General features: G+C 40.4%; 1 protein-coding gene across 1 annotated transcript; it reads right to left on the bottom strand.

Annotated features, from left to right (window-relative positions):
• Positions 1–4,170: 4,170 nt before the first annotated feature.
• Positions 4,171–5,189, bottom strand: Tas2r1 (taste 2 receptor member 1). The gene has a single exon (XM_031360406.1). It carries the CDS (start codon positions 5,176–5,178, stop codon positions 4,171–4,173), a length of 1,008 nt encoding a protein of 335 aa, XP_031216266.1. The 5' UTR covers positions 5,179–5,189.
• Between the last annotated feature and the right edge of the window lie 16,891 nt (positions 5,190–22,080).

Raw genomic sequence — 22,080 nt, 5'->3', positions numbered from 1 at the left:
TAGGACATTTCTAATGTGAATACAACACATAAAAGCAGACTCTATACTAATTTTCTAGGAAGACCATTTAAATAAAGCGTGTGACTCTCCCTACTTTGCCCATTTGTATTTGTCTCCAATATTGGTGCTATCTGTCCAAAATACTCAGTGAGACAGAAACAGAGAAACAGAAAGAGACAGAGACACAGATAAACAGAGAGGGAGAAACAGAGAGACAGAGACAGAGAAACAGAGACAGATAGACAGACACACACACATACACACACACATACACACACACACACAGAGAGAGAGAGAGAGAGAGCAAAGTCAATTTATGCCATGGGGAGGGTCTTTGACATATATATATATAAATATATATGTATACATATGTGTGTGTGTGTGTATATATATATATCTTCCTGATAACCTGTTTTGTCTTACTCAAAAGATATGGTATAGTTTTACATGGGCAAATTTTTGAAGGCCATATTACCTATACTAAAATTAGAATATCTAAAGTCTGAGAAATAAGATTATAAATATTCAACTGGCCATAACCTTTGAACTGTCTGGAGGAGTGATGATGGCTGGTCACTAGCTTCAAGAAATAATTAGCCTCAAGTCTAAGGGTAATCATTAAATGCTAATGTCTACATAGCACTTACACATCCAGAGTATTCTGTCACCAAGAGTTGTTGAACTACTATAAGTAAGAATTTATGAGCTATATATCACTTGTAAGGCATTCTAGATTGTTTATTATTTTAGCATTCAAATTATGACATTTGATTATTGCAGGATGTTTAATCACACTGGACCCTGAGATTGTGTTATTTACTGAAAAAACCTGTCTATAATTGAGTGGCTCAGCCCTTAGCACTCATCTCCAATACCAAACAATGAAGGTAAACCTAGTTTGTAGAAGGAAGCACCAATGTTTGAAAGTGACATCTAATTGAGTGGTAGAGAAACAGAATAGCTAAACACAGGTAAAGACAGACGAGCCAGAGAATGAGGAGGAACCAGAAGATTAGAACATATTGCCAAAGTTAGTATGAGGCTAAGCAGAGCAAAATGTCAGAAGTCAAGAGAGAAATAAATCAGATTAAATCAGTTAGCATGGACAGGAGAGTTGAATCAACCAGCTAAAGATCAGAAAAAAAACTAGGAAAGGGTGAACTTATTCAGGCAGTAAGTCTCAGAGGCTGAAAACATTCTAGGCCTACATAAGACTGTACAGAGGCTAGATGCTTCAAGGGCAAGGCCTAGGATAGCAGACTGTGTCAGCCTTCAAGACGACAATTACATCTAGAGAATAAAGGATACGTTTAACTTTAATAGTTTTAAAAGTCCAAGCATATAAGCCAATAGATTCAGAATGTTCAACTGATCTCACATCTTTCATCACTGGAAGCTGTAAAGATCTTCTGGGATTTGGTGGTATCATGGTCAAGAATGGAGAGTACTCTATTAGGGATTCACATCTCTTCTTTATCCAAAACAGAGTAGAATATTCCTGTTGGTCCCTTTCCAGAAAGGATCCTTCCTCCTGACCCACATTTAACTAGAAGGACAACAATAGAACTCAGTTATGAGATTCCATGGTGGAGCATACAGGAGATCTCATGGCCATAGCTCCTAGGAGCTACAGTGTCTGCCTTGCTGTAGAACCACTATCCATCACAAATAAGACTATACCGTGGACTAGTTATGTTACCACCACCAAGCCCAAGATAAAGAAGAGGTTCATCTGCGCTTTTGGGTTGGATTCAATGTCAGGTGTGACACCTTACAAAGCCCTTTTTCATGGCAATGTCTGGGAGTGACGCACAGCATCTCATGGTGGCCAGAGGAAGTGTGCACATGATTCTCCTCTGTTCTCTCTTCTGATAAATCCACTGGGGGCCAATCATGGCTATAGTCAGACAACCTTATCTCATCATAATCACTTCCCAAAGGGACACCTTTACATACCTTAAATACCATACTTAGTGTCACTTCCACCCACTAGGGATGGAATTTCAACACAGGAGCCAAGGGATCTGGTAATGAAACCATTTCCATATCACAGCAAGCACAGCTCTTGAAGCAAGTGGGCAAGTAAAGAACAGACAGTTTAGACAGCTAGCTAAATGAGTCAAAAGCGATCTAAAAGGGATGAAGCCAGTGACTGTTTTATTTCTAAAGCTGAGCAATGGTTTTCTATTCAACACTAAAACCAAAATCATCAAAGAAGAGTTTAGGAGGAAAGTAGACTGCGAAATGTTTTTGGAATGCATAATTATTATTTTGTTTATTCAAAAATTGCTAATATTAGCATCATACTTAGTCACATCTTAAAAGTCATCTCATTAACTGGCATTATTAAAGCAGAAGTTGTTGAAATACAATCAGAATCTGGGATTAAATAGTACTGTTCACAACAGCCAAGAACCAACCCCACATGCCAATCAACACTAAACAAAGAGAATGTGGTATAAATATAATGTCCATGGCAGAGTGTTATTCAGGCCTTAAGAAGAGCCTATTATGTCATCTGCAGGTAAATGGCAGGAACTATAGATCACTATGGTATGCAACATTACCCAAACTCAGGAAGACAAAATGTCATGTTTTTGTCTCACATATATAAACTAAATTTTTAAAAAGACATAAAAATAGAAGGGAAATTATTTGAGAGAAGGGAGCAGACAGAGAGAGGGAAAACAAATGAGGGTATTGAAGCAGATGTGATTAATTACATTATTTACATGTATGAAAATATCACAGTAGGATCTATTATTTTCTACAACTGATATATACTAAGAAAAGATGAATGAGTAAAAATGGTATCTGAGAAGCCAAGTCATAAGCAAATTGTATAATTTCACAGTTCTTTCTTTGGAGGTGTTCTCACTCTTCTCTTCCCACCAGCAAGCACACACATCAGAGAATCAAGAGCAAGAATCACTGGATTTGAGACAGAAGAAAAGCAAGCTGCTCTTCTTTGTCCCTTCCTCAAGAGAGAGTGATATTCACTTGCAGCGTGCCATTCCTTCTAGAACTAACTGGCTGCCTGAGTTCAGGGTTATCTAGATGTAATGTGATGTGAGGACAGGGAGAAGAGGAAGGTGGAGGTTGCTGCTCTGTTCCTTGAGGAACTGAGTCGGCGACTATGGGAATAAGCAAGGTACCATGCTTCTTGTTGCCAGGAGGATGCATCTATATTTGGACCTTCTGAAGCATACCCTGTGTGTGTAGCATGTCTTGGGTTACAAACTCTGTGGTTTAGTCTTTGCTCCTGGTGATTGTCAACTCTAAACCCAGATACATTTTACATCATCACACTGGAAATACAAACTAAAGATAATTGTGAGACATCTTGTTATACATTTTCCCCTAAAGAAAAGGGATTCTGAATTGATTTTAGAAGTGTGTGTATGCAATTGAATAATTGCAGTTGACTGTGTACAACACACACACACACACACACACACACACACACACACACACACACATTTATTTTGCCTAGTTTCCAAAGTCATCTTCCAAAGAGAAAATATATATGTGCTTAAAGCAAATGGAAGCACTGTGAGCCCCATCCATACCTACTGATGTTGCTTCATTAGGAAGGCTTGTGATGTGGAGGTGTCAAATTTTTACTATCAATCAAAAGGACCTCCAGGCTGAGTGTACAAATGCAACGTGAAAAATCTTTACAAGCCGTTGTCTATTGAGTGTATGCAATTATAGGAAATAAAAAGCTCAGTTTATTACCTGAAGAAGAAGAGTAGCCTTACTGCATGTGACTACAACAACAACAACAACAACAACAACAACAAAACAGAAAAGATATTCTTGTAATCAAAATATATAATTAACCCATTCAAGTCTGGGACAGGGTCTGAGTCTAGACAGTGAACACAAGACGTTATAGTGTTCTGCTCTTCTGGTATTGTAAGTTAGGTCTTGTGCTTTTATTCTTCTTTAAACACTTTACTTGGAGAAAATTATAGATTCACACGCACTGCAGCAAATTATACTGAAATACATAGACTCCATTTGTCTTGCTTACTCAATAGCATCATCTTGCAAGGTGAGACATCCACATGACGTCTGGGATATGGACCTTGATGTCACCAACCAACATGTGTTGGGCTTTGATCATCAATTAACCTCTTCGAAAGTATTAAACCTCAGACTAGACAATTAAGATGGCATTACACAGGCTTCTGAGCAGGATGTCTTGTTGGCTGAGTGATGAGTATCAGGCACTGGCAAGTCACTGAGATTTGGGCTCCTTGAGGTGACCCAAGCTCTTGTACAATGACAAGTCTTAAAATAGACAATGAACATTTTTGCGTTTCGTTTCAGCTTAGGGTTTCCGAAAATTAAGACAATCGAGTGCAATGAAGGGTACATACCAATAAACAATAAGTAGAATACGAAGGTTCTGCTTCCTAAGTGGAGGCCTTGGGTAAAGATCAGAATAGCCACCATGTAGTGGGAGAGATAGAGGATGAGGAATGAAAGAATGGACAGCATTGCACTGACAAGAGCATGTCTCCTAGGTTCCCTGGTGCCCACCATAGTCCTCATCTGCCAGCTGTGTTTCCACAGGGAGAATATCAAGAGCAGAACAGCGACAGTGAAGATGAGCAATGGCAATATGAGCTCAAAGACAAAGACCGAAAGTAGTGTGGCTTGTATTGGTCTGACCCGAGTTGCATTTTTAGAATAAAAGCTTATAAAGATATGTTTAGAAATTTCTGAAGTCTCTCTACTATGGATGAATGTAGTAATAGTTACATAGAGCACAGATCCCAGGATCATCCATGGTACCAACCTGGCTAGCCGCATCTTTAGCCACAGAAAGAGTGAGTGAGGGATGGTAGCAATCTTGACACAGTAGAAAACACCAAGCCATGTGGCAAACCAAAGACTCAGTTGATTTGTAATGAAGATAAAGTTAATATTATCAGCAAATAATGTGTGCTTCACCAAAGAGAATAAACTTAGTTGTACAAACAATATACACAACTGCACAATGATCCGAGAAGTTGCCAGGCAAAAAAGAAGCAGATCCAGTGGGGCCATTTTCTTCCACATGATCAAGTCGATACCATTGACAACCACAATGAGGCCATTTGCCAAGACCCCAGTGAAAAACTGCACCACCATGACCAGAAGGATGGAGAGAATATGACCTTCCATCATTTAAAAATGAAAAACCAATGACTTCTTTAAATAAAACATAGAGTTCTGCACAGTCTCAGCCATTTATGATTTCTGCTATCTTTCAATTAGACTAGGGTTCCTCTGGAGATGATAGCAATGGAAGGCAATGGAAGAGGAAGGTGGGGCTCATTTGTTTATAGCACTGCTTTCTCAACTCAAAGACAGTCAAATAAGGAAGAGATACCATAGAAACAAATTGTACCTTACTGATAGATTTTGCATTTTTCAGGTCCGCTTAAGTGTCAAAGTCATCACAAGTAAATTGTGCAACCAGATGCCTCCAGGTAGCTAGTGAGGACCACCTTTATGCCTAGCCTTACTTAATTATGATTCTACTTAATGCTAATGAAGCATCCTCAGGCATCACGCAGAAACAAATCACTTCTGTCATAGTGATGTCATAGGAGTAAGAATGTAAGTTTCCTACACATTAGTTCTCTAGACTACAGAATCAGCAACTCAGGACCACCGCAAACACTGTTAAGTAATAAACCTCACATGATGAATCACAAGGCTAAAAAGGTGCTAGGAAGATGGCTCAGTGGGTAAAGTACTTGATTCACAAGCATAGGGACCTGAGTTCAATCCCTCAGAAGTCACAGTTTTAAGAACGCTAGCTGTGGCAATAACATCCTTATCTCCCCTCCAGCACCAGGGAAACAGAGACAGCAGATCTCTGGGTTCACTAGTCAGTCAGATTAGCAAAATCTTCAGTCTAGTCATCTCCCAGTAAAGTTTCAGCTAAACCTAGCTGGATCTCATAAAAACAAGGTGAACAATATCCTTGAGGAATAAGATCCATGTTTGGACTCTGGTTTCCACACAAGTGAGCACCCTCAATATGAACATGTAGCATTCGCATACACAAAGTTTAGAAATACAGTTTACATATGTGTACAGACACTGGGCCGTGACCTAAGGAAGGCCATGCATAACAAAATGAAGACATAGCTCAGGATCTGCATGAGTCACCGTCTGCTGATGATCCAGAGTTTGAAACCTTTGCTCTGTTTTCCTTCCAAAACAATGAAAACCTTACAACAGCTAGGAGTTAAAGGGGCAAGTGAAGGGTTGCTATAATTGTCCCATAGATTAGAGTAAAACAAGTAAGCATTTTTAAAGTTCAGAGAGTGCCACTGCTGACCTAACCCATATTGGTTTCAACAATATTGACATTTTAAAATGGAAAATTGTTATATTTGGTGGGCAGAGGGAAGTTCCATGTAATCAATGTAGAATGGCTATCACAGACTTGACTCTGTCAATTACATGTCGCCATCACATCACATCACATCACATCTCCATCCTGTGACAATCAAAGACATTTCCAGACTGTACTGAATGATTCTGGTGACAAAATCACCCTGATTAAATAACATGGTCCCAACTAAAGCAAGAACAATAGTTTCCAGGTGTTGCTCTAAAGTGTGTTAATCTGAATAAAAATGACCTCCATAGGCTAGTAGGGAATGGCATAATTTGAAAGGATTAGGACATTTGGCCTTGTTTGCGTAGGTGTGGCCTTATTAGAGGAAGTATGTCAGTGGTGGTGGGCTTTGAGGTTTCAGGCTTGGTGGCTCACTCTCTCTTCCTACTGCCTCCAACCAGGATGTAGAACTCTCAAATACTCTTCAGTACTATGACTGCCTGTGTGTCCCCATTCCCCGCCATGTCAATAATGGACTGAACCTCTGAACTGTAAGCTGGACCTAATTAAATGCTTTTCTTTATAAAAGCTACCATGGTCATGGTATCTCTTCACAGCAATAGTGACCACAACTAAGATATAAGACGGTAAGTGAATCCTATGTTTAATATGAATTCCTTAGAGAATTCATTGGCAGAGTCAAAAGTGAGGACAGTTTATAAATGTTGAGTAAATTAAAACTCACAGCTTAGCACTAAATAAAAACATTCACCAGACCTTGTAACAAGGCATAAGTCCTTCTGGATACATGTTACTTCGCCCCAGGGGTCAGATAGGATTCTCACCAAAACCTTATTTATAGACAACTAGAAGAGGAAGGATGAAAAAAGCAAGTGACTGTCACTCTCCTTAAGACACTATTTCTCTGTGAATTCTTTTTTTTCTTTTTTTTTCTTAGATATTTTCTTTATTTACATGTAAATTTCTCCCTTCCCAGTTTCGCCTCTAAAAAACAAAGAAACAAACAAAAACAACAAAAACAAACCCCAGCTGCCTCCCCACTCCCCATGCCTGCCACCCCACCCTCTCCTGCTTGTAGGCCCTGGCATTCCCCTACACTGGGGCATAGAACCTTCACAGGGCTGAGGTCCTCTCCTCCCATTGATGATCGAATTTGCAATCCTCCACTACACACACGCTGCCAGAACAATCAGTCCCATCATGTGCAGACCTTGGTTGGTGGTTGAGACTCTGGGAGCTCTGAGGGTACTAGTTAGTTCATATTGTTGTTCGTCCTAAGGGGCTGCAAACCCCTCAGCTCCATTGATCCTTTCTCTAACTCCTTCACTGGGGACCCTACCAAGGTCATTTTCTCTCTGTGAATTCTTAACAGTTTTGCATAGGGTTGCTTCATCCTTGGTGAGGTGGAGGGGGCCAACAGGAAAGCTCTCAAGCAGCAGTCAAGGCAGGCAGTTTTGGAAGTGGACACTCCCACACAGATCTAAGTTGGGGCAAGATGATGAGACAAGAGTCATTCTTCTTCCTCTGTTGAAAAGAAGGACCTTCAATGCAAATCACTTTCATTTTGTATTTTGCTGGCTAGGAAAGCAAAGTGGAGGAGCACCCATCTATGAAATAGTGAAGCTGTGAACTCCAAAAAAAAAAAAAAAAAAAACTTCTTTTATTTTCTCACTCAAGCATTCTGTACCTGGCGCTTCCATTGCAAACATGACTGATCACCCTGAGCACCAGGAGGCTCAACAATCATTCGTGCATTAACTCCATTGCTTGGCCTGTGAAGTAGAACTAAACTCAAGTACTACACAGTAGAGGGAATGGGGAGGCACAAATCACTTTGCAATCACCACTTTTAACTTTTCCTTCCTGGCCAACAGGTACACAACACTAACAGTTCATGTTGTCTCTTCTAGCATGGCCATGATAGTTACAGCATGGACAGTTACACCAAGGATCAGTCCTTGGTGTGCTTCCAGCATGGATCATAGAGAGTTCACTATTGCAAACTAAATCACTAGCGCACACATAGCACAAGAGCAGAGGGAAGGCTTGAGCCCAGAGCAACAGTATAACCTTTCTGTGATGACGGAAAAAACAGAAAAGGGAACACCCAATCTGGCAAAAAAAAATCAATCATGCCTAACCCTCTTTGCCTCTTGCATCCTAGCATCTGTAGAGGCCACTGGATTCTCAGATAGTTTAGTGTAACTTGGTAGAAGCAGCCTGAAGAATAGAGACAACAAAGAAAAAGTAAACAAACAAACAAACAAAACAAAACAAAACATGTTGCAGTAAATTTTTAACCCAATTTATCAAATCAATGAATTCACAACTCAATTAATTGGTATACAAGCTACTCACCTAGATTGGGCAGATCTACTACTACACTACTCTGTTCCCATCTATTAGATTCCATATGACTTTCGATTTCTCCAAGCCATGTGCTTCAACTCCATCTTCCTTCCACCTCATCCTGCTGGTTTATAAAACATGGTCTTTCAGTGGACTGCAACACACAGATTCAGCTAGGCTGGCTCATTAGTGAGCTCTAAAGAAAGATTCCATCTCTCTGATAATGGGATTACAAGCAATTGCCACTACACCTAACTTGATTTACCTGGGTTTCTTAGGAGGATTGAACTCAGGTCCTCATGCTTTCAAGGTAAACATTTTACCAGCTGATCTATGACCCCAAAAGCACATCTTGTCATTTTGTTTGTGGTTTTTGAGACTGATCCCAGGGCCTTGCTTTTGCTAGGCAAGGGCTCTGTCACTGAACTATACCTCCATGCCTGGAACATCTTATACCAAGTAATGGTAGAGTAAGAGTGTCTGAATGACAAATAGGAACTATGGGGTTGCTATTGAATGACCCATTCATCACCAAGAAGCTGCCTATCAGTGGTCAAAAAAGACCTCCAGGGTCAGATCCTCCAGTCTCTCTTAGGAGCCTATTGTCAATCAAAGTAGCTGTAGGCCTTGCAGTGTTGCACTAGGTAACACTGAGCTAAATATATTAATGATCAATGAATTAAAAGAAAAATTAAAGCTTCACAAATTAAAGAAAAGCTGCTTTTCAAGAGAAAGTCCCTTTGGGTCTTTCATGGGGTTTCTTTTAGTACAAAAAAGTAATCAGAGAATCCCTGGTGCCGAAATGAAAACCATACACGTCTGGCTTCACCTGTCAGTCAGCGGCTCAAAATGTTGACAGTTTTACATGGACAAATGGCTTGGAACAGATGGAGCAGGACCCAATGAGAAGACATTCACATGATCATTACCCCATATTACCCTGATTAAATGTGTTCACTCGCACTCATCTGTAATGAGCACTCATTAAAGGAGACAGCACTAAATATTCTTGAGGGAACTGACAGGCAGAAAAAGTTGCTTATTTATATTCAAATCATTTAGCTGCTGGGAAGGAAGTGTGACCTTTTTCACATGCAGCTACAGTGAGGCAGGCTTTTCAGCAGGCAGAGGCTACATCCATCCCCTCTGCTCCTGCTTCCCAGCTACAGAAGACATTTACTTTGATCTAGTCATCGTGAAAGTGAGCAACAGTTTAATGCCCTTCCTAAGGGGGGCTTTGTACCTCATCATTATCAGGGGAACAATTCTCACTTTTAGAAACATGTGCCTGTGTTAACATTCTTGTATATTTAATAAGATCTTTCAAATAAGAAAGAAATAGATGCTTGGCAGTGAAAGGCAGGCATCTTTGCTGCAGCTATCCCGGACCACAGTTCAGCCTGCGTAAAGCTGATATGTAATGTATTCCACTTAAAATTCACAACATGGTGGCTGAAAAAACACCAGGCTCTTTCAGACTAATCATTCTTTAAATCCCATCATTTTCATCTCTCCACTTGTATGTGCAGTTGATCTTTGGGACTAAAATTGTCTTTAATATTCAAGCCACTTCCAAATACTTGTTCCTTCTCTTGCATTTATCCCCTTAATGTGTTATTGGGCTTCCCCTACTCCATTCAATACTCTAGAGTGTATTCACACTGCATCAAAAAGAATAATAGAGAAACACGATACATTGAATGTAAGTCTTCCATGGACAGAACTCAAAGTCTGTACAAACAAGAATCCCTTGTGAGTAACAATAGGAAATTAAAGAAGCTGGACGTGCCACCCCTGGGGAATGAGAAGAGCCTCGGGTCCTCCCGCTGCTGCCTTTAGCTTTATCCCAAGTTCCTCTGTGGAATTCAAAAGGCCTGCTGCTTCTCCTACATCATCCTCCCTCTCGCCTTTCTTTCCCTCTCCTTCTCTGTCCTCTTCCTGGCTTCCTTCTTCCCTCTGTCTTCTTTATTCCCATAACTTAATGCAATCTCATGATGTGTATGATCAGAAAGGTACTATCCTAAGCATAAAACAAGGAATAAAGACTCAAATGAGAGTTGCTATCATCTTGGAAATTGCATTGCTGTGGGAAAGATGAGAATAAATATGTTAAAAGTGATTATGGGCTCCAGATGATATTGAACAAAATGTTTTTCGGAGCATGTGGTCAGGGAGAGCTGACTCCTAGAGAACGATAGATTCAGATAGGAGGTCTAGGGATGACAATTCCAGGCACAGAAAACAAGAGATAGAATGCTCCCCACTCCAATCATAAAAGAGCTTGGAGCCATCAATAAATCCAAATTCAAACCTGTGCCTTGCCAGGAGCAACATGGACAAGAGAAAATAACCCAAGGAGGGGAATCACCTATGGGTGGACATGGCTAGATAGTCAAGAACTTGAGCCACAGTAACAACTAGAGTTCAACTTTAATATGTAAAACTCATTGCAAAGTTTGGCTGAGGGGAGATGTGGTATAGGAAGACCAATATTCTAAAGCATTTACTGTAGTGTAGTGGCTTATGCCTTTTATCCTAGGACTCTGGAAACAGAAGCTGTAGGGGCTGATGGTTCGCTTGGTTTACATAAAAAGTTCCTAGCCAGCCAGGGCTAGGTAGTATGACCATATCTAATGCTAATACTAATATTAATACTAATACTAATATTAATGCTAATGCTAATGCTAGGGCTAGAGCTAGGGCTAAGACGAAGACTAAGACTAAGAATGAGTAAGGGTAAGAAAAAAAGGAGGAGGAGGAGGAAGAGAGGAAGAGAAATGCGATTTATTTTGGAAAAAATACATGGAAGGCAAAGGAGGACAAATACGGAGCAGAAAGATCCCTCTGAAGGCTGCAGCAGATTCAGCAAGGGGTATTACTAGTTTAAAGAGATTGTGACTAGAATGAAGAAGTGCCTGGGTTGAGGATGCTAGGTTGAGGCTGTTGATGAGTTGAGGATGCTGATTGGGTTGAGGATGTTGGGTTGAGGATGCTGGTTGGGTTGAGAATTCTGGGTTGAGGATGCTGGTTGGGTTGAGAATTCTGGGTTGAGGATGCTGGGTTGAGGACGTTGATTGGGTTGAGAATTCTGGGTTGAGGATGTTGATTGGGTTGAGGATGCTGGGTTGAGGATGTTGATTGGGTTGAAAATTCTGGGTTGAGAATGCTGATTGGGTTGAGAATTATGGGTTGAGGATGCTGGTTGGGTGGAGGATGCTAGGTTGAGGATGCTTGGTTGAGGATGCTGGGTTGAGGATGCTGAGTAGAAGATGCTGGGTGGAAGATGCTGGGTGGAGGATGCTGGGTGGAAGATGCTGAGTGGAGGACGCTAGGTGGAGGACGCTGGGTGGAGGATGCTGGGTGAAGGATGCTGGGTTGAGGATGTATTTTGAAACTTGGTGCAACAGGAATTTCATTTGGCATTGTCACAAGGAAGGAGTGAACAAGAGAAATTAAAAGTTACTTTTGGGTCATTGGCATGAATATTGGTCCTGTTTGTTAAGGGAAGATTAGAAGAAAGGTAAAATCAAGAATTCCACTGGGGATGTGATCCACTAGAAATGCCTACAAGGTTAGAGAGGTTATTAAGCACTAAATAATAAGTTTGTATTTGTGGCACCATAGCATTGGAAATATGCTTTCAGAATTTGGCTATCATAAGGATGCTCGTTAGAGCTATAGGCTTGATTAGGACTCTACAGGGAAGAGATTACTGAGTGGAAATCTGCACAACATAATGCTTTTGTGATTTCATGCTACTGACTGTTCCCTCTTCTGCCAATTCTCTAGAAGGAAACCCTGATGAAGCAGTTCTTGCGTGCTTGACAGCAATCCTAGTAGCCAGGAACCCTCAGCTATTTATTCATGGCTGATGCTATTTGTTCTTTCATCTAAAATATCTGTCCTTTACTTATAATTTTTTATTGGTGTTGTATTTGTTAAATTCAGTTATCCATGTTTTGCTGAACTTATCAAAAACCATTAATGTTTGTAAATTTTATCTGTACCAGAACAATGCAAATTTCATGGGAATAATCTGTCATTCAGAGAGTAAAAAGAATGCACAGTGAAAACATCTGAGACCAAAGGCTTTGAGGATGGAGCATAATGTTTACAATTTATCAAATGTTTAAAATTCTCAACAACAAAAAGTAGCATCCATTTGCCCTTCTGAAAGTTATAAAATCAATATTCTGCTTTAGGTAGAATTAAATCAAGGGACAGAAAAATTTGTGGATTTCTCTCAGTCATGCATCATAACAGGAACATTTCTAGGATGTAAATGCATTTTGACCACTTCATCACTAAGCTCAGAGAACACGCATCAATAATAAAGATTCTGCTCAGTAATGGAGGCAAGAAGATCAGAAAGTTGCAGCTTTTACCTGGTGAGCACCTGTTCTTGTATTTACACAGCCTTTCTTTGGAAGAACTCTCCTTACACTCTGGTCTGTGGACCTTGTGGGGTACCAGCTCCATTTCTGAATTCAAGGAGGGGCATAGAACCCAGGTATAGCAGTTAATGTGTTACTCACATGTTCAGGAACATCTATTCAGAGATCCACCGGAAGTCCAAAATTTGCTGTCTGAATTAATCCTCAAATTTGTGATTCAGTGTTCTAAGAAAGGCACCCCTCTCTGCACTGGGGCTGCTTTCAGCCATCTTGCCACTATGAGACAGTGACTTGAACCTGTCCAGGAATGGGTCCACCTCACAGTCAGAAAAACAAGAGCTAAAGACTTAGTGCTGCTCAAGTTTCAGCTCTAGGCCAGCCCTCATTTAATACTGGCATTGACATTTAAATGAACTCATAAATTAGTGGTTGTTACTGATTTGAGCCTGAGGTGATTTTTCTGCTGAGTGAAGTATACTATAACAACTGTGGGCTATATGTAAAAGCAATGATGTCCTTTCCATGTCTTGCATTTAAGAATTGGAGTCAGGAAAGTTATCTGCCTAAAGCCAGCCATTTAGTGAACTAAGGGCTCAAACCTGTGATCTCTAAATTACAGTTGAGGACTCTAGTCACTGAACTTAAGGTTGTCTTTAATATATAACTAGAATAATTATCTTAAAATGAAGGAATACAGAAACATTGGGGGATTTTTTTTTGTCACTCACATTTTTTATTCTCCAACACATACTCACTCTGGCATCTCCCATGGTATCACGCTACAAGAAATTAATAAAGCATAAGGTTACCATATGGGTATTCAAAGTTTTAAATTCCCCACTGAACATAATACTCTTGGCATTGACTGGCTATCTTTATCTAGAAGATGCATGGCCAAATAGATTCTAATATACATCTATAAGTAGGTTGTGACTATTAAATTGAACACATGGCTCAAAACGATGATGCATCTGTTGCCTGAAGCTCACAGCATCATCTTTGATCTGATTGAATCTCTTTTTTATTCTAGAGTTTTCCTGCTTTACAGAAACGGAAATTCTGCTCAGAAGTGAGAGTGAAATGGAGGGACCAGACTTCAGAGAGTTTTATGGACAGCAGTCTCCACAAAGCACTTCCTGGCTGTTCACCACAGCCTTCCTCTATTTTTGTCAATCCCAGAAGACTCAGATTGCAGCACCCTGCTTTGTTTCTCTAGAGTCGAGGAACGGGTTTTGCGGCTTCTTTCTTCATGTAGTTAGAGAGACCCTGAGTTTCCCTTTTCATGTAGAAACAGACACACATGTACGGTTTGCTTCCAAGATGTTCTAGACAAGCCTCTGAATGACCCATACTGAATAAAGTCAAGCTTTTGACCTTTTGAGAGACACTTATGTTGAGATTTTAGTACCATATAACCTTTGTGGGTTTTCTTGGGTTATAAAATATTATTTTATCTACTACCTGCATTGGCTTGAAAGTACAAAGCTCTGGTTGAAATTGCATTCTCCCTGCAATAGTCTGGAGAGATGTGAGTGCTGAGAAGTGTATGAGCTATTGGGAAGCACTCATAGGAAGCACTCTTCTCCATGGGAGAGAGGGTAGCTCTGAAGCCAGCCCAGTCCCTCTCTGTGCCCCCTTTGCACTTTCATTTTTTCTGCTAGGTCTCTGTCAGATATCATTATACAATTTTGACTTCCAAGCTTCAGAATCATGGATTTAATTAACTTCTCTGCTTTATAAATTACCTGTTATCTGAAATTATATTATTAAAACAGAAATAATACTTGGATACTACTTGCATACATTTGAGGCAGCTGATAGTGTGAAATTCTGTGACCAAGATTTAGAGTGAATCCCACAGATTCTGGAGGTATGAGAAGTCATAGATTTTGGATGTTTGAATTCAATACAGTAGATTTAACAGAGGACCACATCCCATTAGATATATAAAAGGTAGTAGCAGTAACTTGTTCCAACTATTTACTTGATGTGAAAGAAATTGGAATCCTAGAAATGATGGGATATGCTCTGTGCCTTGTTTGGGGACGTTCATATGCCAGGATCCCAAAACATGGAATGCTGTGGGTTTCTTTGGGCTAAACCCAACCATGGTAGGCTCCACAAGAGTACAGAAAGGTTCAGGATCACATGATTGAAGGGATTGTTGCCTACCCACACACATGCATCTGCATTTCCCCTTTGTTAACTCAAAAACCAGAAAGGTGCCTAAAATTTAGGGCTGCTTCAGAATGTGAGAAAGGCAAAGCAACACACAACGGTGGTGGCCAAGGCTGTGATGGCAGTCTTGAGTGATGGTGGCCTAAGATGTCTTAAACTGTAGCAACATTAGAGAAAGGATAGTAATGGTCTTCTGCAGTTGTTAATACCCTTTTCTTGTTGTGCTAGGCTCCCTACTTTTGTATTTCATAAAGTGTCATGTCATGAAATTCTACCTCTCAATTATTGTAAATCTGAATATTGTCTTGTTTCAGTTAAATAGACAATACTAAGTGTGTTCTAAGAGTCTTTATAAGTGCTTATTGAATTTGTTCTTTGATAACTTTGTACACATGTAAAAGGCAGTCTGGTTACTGTAACACACTCTTTCTCACCTCCCTAACATCCCCATTGCTTCTCACCTCATTGCTACATGTTCCTTTCTCACATTCATGCCCCTTCTTTGACATCCTTTTTCATTTTATTGATTTTGCTATTTGACAACTTCATACATTATAGAAAGCATTTTGATTATACTCTCCCCCACTGGCTCCTGAGTCCCCACCCCCACCCATTACTATCGGCTCTCTTCCCCATTCAGAGCAGTCATTCTCCTACATTCAGGACTTTTGGGTTTATTTTGAAGCCACTTAGTTTGACCAGGTTCCTCTGTGTAAGATACACATGGGAACTATTTATTGGAGCCTGATGAGCTCCTTGGTGTATAGATGACAAAAACAAACAAACAAAACAAAACAAAAAATTTGTTCCTCCCTATAGCCAATAGTCCGATGCAGAGTAGTCGGGCCCTATGAACTCCTCCTCATTAATTCTCAATTGATGAATGATAGGTTCTGTCTCGTATAGGCTCATTGCAGACAGCAACATCTGTTGTAAGGTTATAGCAACATTATCTGTGCTTTATCTAGGAGACAATGGCATTTCATATCGTTTTTCTCCTGTCTTCTGACTCTGACATTCTCTCTGCCTCTTGCTCCTCTGTGATGATTGACAAATCTTAAAGAGGGTAGTAGAGATGCCTGGCTTAGGGATGTGACTCAGTTGTCACATCTTCCTAGCTCCTTGAACAGTCATGTGTCTCTGTAATCATTCACTGCAATAATTGCAAAATGAAGTGTCTCTGATTAAAGCTGGCAGAAGTAGCATTTGTCTGTGGATATATACCTAAATATTTAGGAAAGCAGCTTGGTGCCTTGACAGCTTAGCTAAACAAAATAAGTTCTCCCCTAGGGCCCAAGACTTCCTTAGCTGTGGTTGTTTGGTTTGGGCAGGTTTATAGTATCTGGTATAAGTTCCTTCCTATGGATCAGATCTCGAGTCCAATCAGAGAGCAAGACAATGCTACTTTTTAAGTGTAATTTCCCTCCTTCATGAAACAAAATTCAGATGACAAGAGATCCTGGAGGTGAAGAGAAGAGCTGTACAACTTCAACTAGTAAGTCCTCAGGGTGAGGCTTTGGCTACATTTAGTCCACACTTTGTTTTCTTGCTGTGGTTTAACACAGTGACTCCTAAAAATTACTTCCTCATACAAACTCGTACAACTGTGAAATAAATACTTTGGGCCATAAAAACAAGATGAGCTCCAATCTACTTCAAGAGTAATTGTTGTCAGATAGATTTGAAGCACATCATTCTTTGGTCTAAAGCAGAAAGAAGCAAATGCGATCATGGATACCCAGCAGGTTGAAGTGCAGTGGGAAGAAGCTAAGACATAAAAGGGAAGAGCCAACCTAATTACACACACCTACATGGGAGCACCTACATGCGAGCCCCTATACAGGAGCACCTACATGCGAGCCCCTATACAGGAGCACCTACATGGGAGCACCTACACAGGAACACCTACATGGGGGCGTCTACATGGGGGTGTCTACATGGGAGCTCCTATATGGAAAAACCTACATGAGAGCATGTACATGGGAGCAGTTCAAATTCTCCCATTGATCTGGATTGATGGGAACTGACACTAAGGCCAAATTTTAGTTTCTAAACTAAAATACTTTTAAAACCACCTGAAGGACCAGTTTCTATGCTCGTCCTATCTTTCCAATACTCTAACAGACCTTAACAGACCTGGGCCATCAGTGATCTGTGATATCCCTGTTTAATTTCTGGAGGGCTGAAGCTTGGCAAGAAGATGAAGAACACATACATGCTTTCTATAAAATCACGTGATGATCGATACATGCAAAACTAAGGTATCTGGATTCTGGGACCATGAGACAGTTGCCCCAGGTAGTGATAGAGGCCACGACTCACGCTAAGCTTTCAAGGACCCCTCTTTTGTCAACCATAGAGGGAAATGGCAAGGTGTGAACCATGCTTTGCAAAGCAGAGTTTTTTCAGAGTGACATCTTTGAAGCATTTGGACCACAAGCTAATTCAGCTCTAGCAATCCCATATGCTTATATGGAGGTAGCAGAGTCAGCAACCAAGAAACCTTGAAGGGGCTCATCTCCAGTCTTATCTGCAAAGCTTGCCCCTTCTGCTCATTGTTATGTATTCTAACACCACAAGTTCTTATTGCTAAAATAAAACTGGAAACACATGCTTAACTCTGAGGAACAATGTCAGAAACACATCTGGTCAAAGCTCTTTAGGAATTACCTTTTTGCTAAGAGCAGTCATCAGTTTTTTGGGCTTTGTTTTGGTCTGTCCATTGAACAAATATTTTTTGATCCTACCAAATGCCACACATATAGATGTGTGTCCCCAGCAATGTGCAGAAGTTACAGAACGATTCTAAGGACATCGTGTCCAATCAAAGAGTAGAATATCGATAGTTGTATCTTTAAAAGGTTATCTACCCATTTTTGGCCAGAACATGGCAAATGCTATGTACAAAAGTATAAAATTACACAGGAGCTGGAGGTGTTTGCCAGAGACAAAGTGTTCTGACTGTAATTGCATTACTTCCATGGAATTTCTCAGGAAGATCCTGGCTACATCTCTTCTTCCAGTAAAACCTCTTGAGCGATGACTTTTCTCTTACCTCTCAGAAATGGAACTTTATCTCCTTCCTTTTTCTCATACTTTTGTAATGCAATCAAGAGTCAGCAGCAACATGCCCCAGGGCAAGCTCTATCTCAAATATGGAGTATTAATGAAACATAAATATGGCTGCACGATCTAGGAAATGGCTGTGCACCATGCAAACAAAGTTGAACTTAACATTTGTTTTGCATTTGTTTTGCAAGAGGCCAAAATATGCAAACTGCATCTATTCTTGTCAGTGTATTGGAGCAGAAGAAAATTTTATTAAAGTTACTTCTATGATGCCTGATTTTCTAAAGAGATTTTTATAAGGCTGCCTTAAAAAAAGTAAGCTATTCCTTACTTGAACTGAGAATGCCCAACCATTACAGCCATCTACTTAAGCCAAGTACAGGAGCCTTCATGTAAATATGTGGTTATAAATGCAAAACTAATTACAAGTAATTTACTACCTATGTGGACAGGATTACAGAGTTTGTGATTGGTCTTAGACATGTTATACAAGAAAATAAAATTTTCCATAAGGAACAAAGGACATTTAGTTATTTCCAAGATGGTGATATATAAAAACACTAAAGTGGTAGTAGAATTTGTGTTTTCTGAGATGACAAAAAAGAAACTATTATAGCATTGCTCAAGAATTATAATCCAATATAGGTGCAGAACTTGTTCACACTGCTTTTATCATAGGAAACTTTGTTTTCCTTGTTAAGGAGTCATTAAAATTAGCAACTGTCGCCGGTTGTGGTGGTGCACGCCAGTAGGATTTGCTGAAGGAGGCAGAGGCAGAAGTACCACGAGTTCGAGGCCAGCCTGGGCTAAAATTAGCAACTGCCTTTAAAAAAAAAAAAAACACAAAGTCTAGTCAGTGCTGACCACAGTGCAAGTGTGTGGGACTGTCCAGTGTAGCAGGTGGAATCTACCAGTGATCGCATCCTAGGAAAAGAAGGATTCGCCCTTCCCCAGCCACTATCCATCCACTGCCAATAGCTCTTTAGTAAGAGGTAAGACCTGGAGATCATTTATTTTGGAGTAAAAGATAGAGGAAATTGGAAGGGAGAAATGTGGGGCTAGATACAATCCTATCTTATCATCTACCTGCATGAAATTCTCAATAACAAAGATCTAAAATCTGCATTTGTACCTGAAAACAGAGAAAAAACAATGGAACAGTATAAAGATGATTTCTCACGCACACATACTATGAAAGGTGGGTGGATCCATTGCTACAGTGTCTCCCAATCCTCTATGGAGACCTACATCTATCACACCTAAGAATAACAGCTCTTCACTTCTGTCCTTGGGTCAGATGATGGACTTGGAGAGCTCTTTCCTCCACACCAATATGATGCATGTCCTCTTCTAATTTGATTCACTTCTGGACTCAGCATACTTGGAAGACCTCCTAGACTGCACCATACCATAGCATGGCACTTCGTCCAGTCTCCTCTGTTGTAACTACATACCACTAAGCACTACTTCACCTTTCCTTTGTCCTTCTTCCTAGAAAGTAGAACCGGATTAGAAGGAAGATTATATTTACTCACTGCTGTATCTCTGGGAACTTCATGGTACTTGGTCCACAGTGGAAACACATAAGAGTTTTGGTAAATAAATACATAAGTAAATGTTTAAAGCAAAAATATATCTGTCCTCAGAAAATTCCACTGGAGAAGGCACCCTGTGTATTGATAGAAAATGATTCATATACTGGCTAATATTTTGAGTGCTTAGCAATATCAAAATCTCTTCTATGTTCTTAAGAAGGGCTCACAGAATGAAAAGAATTAAAAGCAAGGTCTCTGGTAGGGATCAATCCCATAGAGATACAGAGCATACATCACCCTCAGATCTTCTCTCTCTACATCAGGTAGACCTGGGGAGGGGACAAGTAACCATCTCTGAAACTGTACCATTGAATGGATACTCACTAGGTCAAGTCTACCATAGCCTGTGTAGAAAGTAATAGGCTTGATAATTATTCAAATGCATATCACTATAGAGAGCAATAAGGACTTGGGTTGCAAGGTAGCCAAGCCAGAAACAGGGGTGAGAGAAGTTATGAAATCATTTCTCAATGACTTCTAGGGGGATTGAATATTCCAGGTCCTAAGCTGACAAAACCTCACTCAGAAGAGTAGGCCAGCTACTAGCCACTCAGAAGAGTAAGCCACTTCTAATTTGAAGTAGCTATCCTGTGTCTTGTGAATCATAGGTGCTGGGGTTCCAGGATTGCACCACCACACCTGGCCAAGGCAAGCACACTTGACGAAATTTCTAACATCTTAGAAATGTCCTCTCATAAAAGATTTAGCCCAAACCAGAACTTAACAAATATGCATATAATGCTAATAGAAACTCTGTGCTTATCACACTTGAGGGGTGTGGTTCCCCTCATCAGCTGAGGTGGCAGGCTCTCTGCTTTAAGCTCCCATGTGAATTGTGAGAATAAGAGAAATCTGACAGTGCCTAAACCAAACCATGATTCACTGACATAGATCTGTGACTCAGTTACTGGCAAACTTCCTACACCATTCCTGTTCCACCTAGAGCTGAGCCCCTGGGATGAATGTCACCTTGAATGCAACAAAGGAGCCCTGACTGCCCTGCTATATACTTATACCTGTGCCAGGTGCCTCTCAGCTTCATGTGCCATCCTATCAAAATACATATTGACTAAATACATTCCTGTAGCTACATATTACTATCTAAGAAATTAGCTTCAATGTTTATATGTTCTTATAAATGTGTCTTCTGCCTCCCAGAGGCACTTCCCAGAATGCTTTGCAATGGCATGTGCCTGTAACAGAGGTCTTGTCAGGATTTTTGGCTATGCCAGATGACTATACTCTAAGGCAGTGGTTCTCCACCTTTCTAATGCTGTGACCCTTAAATACAGTTCCTCATATTGTGGTGACCCCCAATCATAAAATTACTTTGGTTGCTACTTCATTAACTCTAGTATGCTACTGTTATGAATCATCAAGTAAACACCAACATTCTGATGGTGTTAGGTGGCCCCTGTGAGTGGGTCATTTGACCCACAAAAGGGTCATGACCCATAGGTTGAGAACTGCATCTATCAGCCTTACACTCTAAGGTCCTTAAATCTTAGACCCACAAAGGCTATAAGCACTATGCCAATTCCTTCTTCTCCTCTAACTGACTGGAGATTGTTCCAACAAGAAAGAGTACAGAGCAGGCAAGGCAGAAGAGTACAGGTTCCAGGATGATTCTGTGAAGCAGATTCAACAAGCCACCTGCCCAACAAACCCACAACAAGCTGAAGAGGGAGTGAGAGATGGCCCATGAGATCCATTTCTGTACAGAAGCAATTTGAGAATACTGGTTTCACAGTTAACTTTAACTAGTAACAAGGTTCTAGTAGCTAGAACCTTGATTTACTTTTAAAATTTGCCTTTCGCTTTTCATTTTCTTTATTTCTCTCTCCTCTGCCTCTTCTTCTTATACCCTTTTGGTAGTTCTGGTGATAGAGCCAGGCTTAGTGAATGCTAGGCAAGTATTCTTCCCCTAAGCAAGATCATCTATACTGCCACAAATTAGCTTTAATTATGGCACATTATAGATAATGGAAAGTCTGCCATTTTACACACACACACACACACACACACACACACACACACACACACACACACACACATGCAACTCACCCACCATCAAGGGGGAAAAAACAAATCACAGAAAGCATCTTGTGGAAGCTACACCTTTGGGTCT

This window comes from Mastomys coucha, unplaced genomic scaffold (assembly GCF_008632895.1).
Source record: "Mastomys coucha isolate ucsf_1 unplaced genomic scaffold, UCSF_Mcou_1 pScaffold8, whole genome shotgun sequence".
NCBI lineage: Eukaryota > Metazoa > Chordata > Mammalia > Rodentia > Muridae > Mastomys > Mastomys coucha.
Note: the sequence above shows the minus strand (reverse complement) of the source record. Positions and strands in the feature narration are given on the sequence as shown.

Excerpts from the sequence above, each read along its gene's own strand:
- Tas2r1 (XM_031360406.1), bottom strand. The coding sequence starts at position 5,178 with ATGATGGAAGGTCATATTCTCTCCATCCTTCTGGTCATGGTGGTGCAG.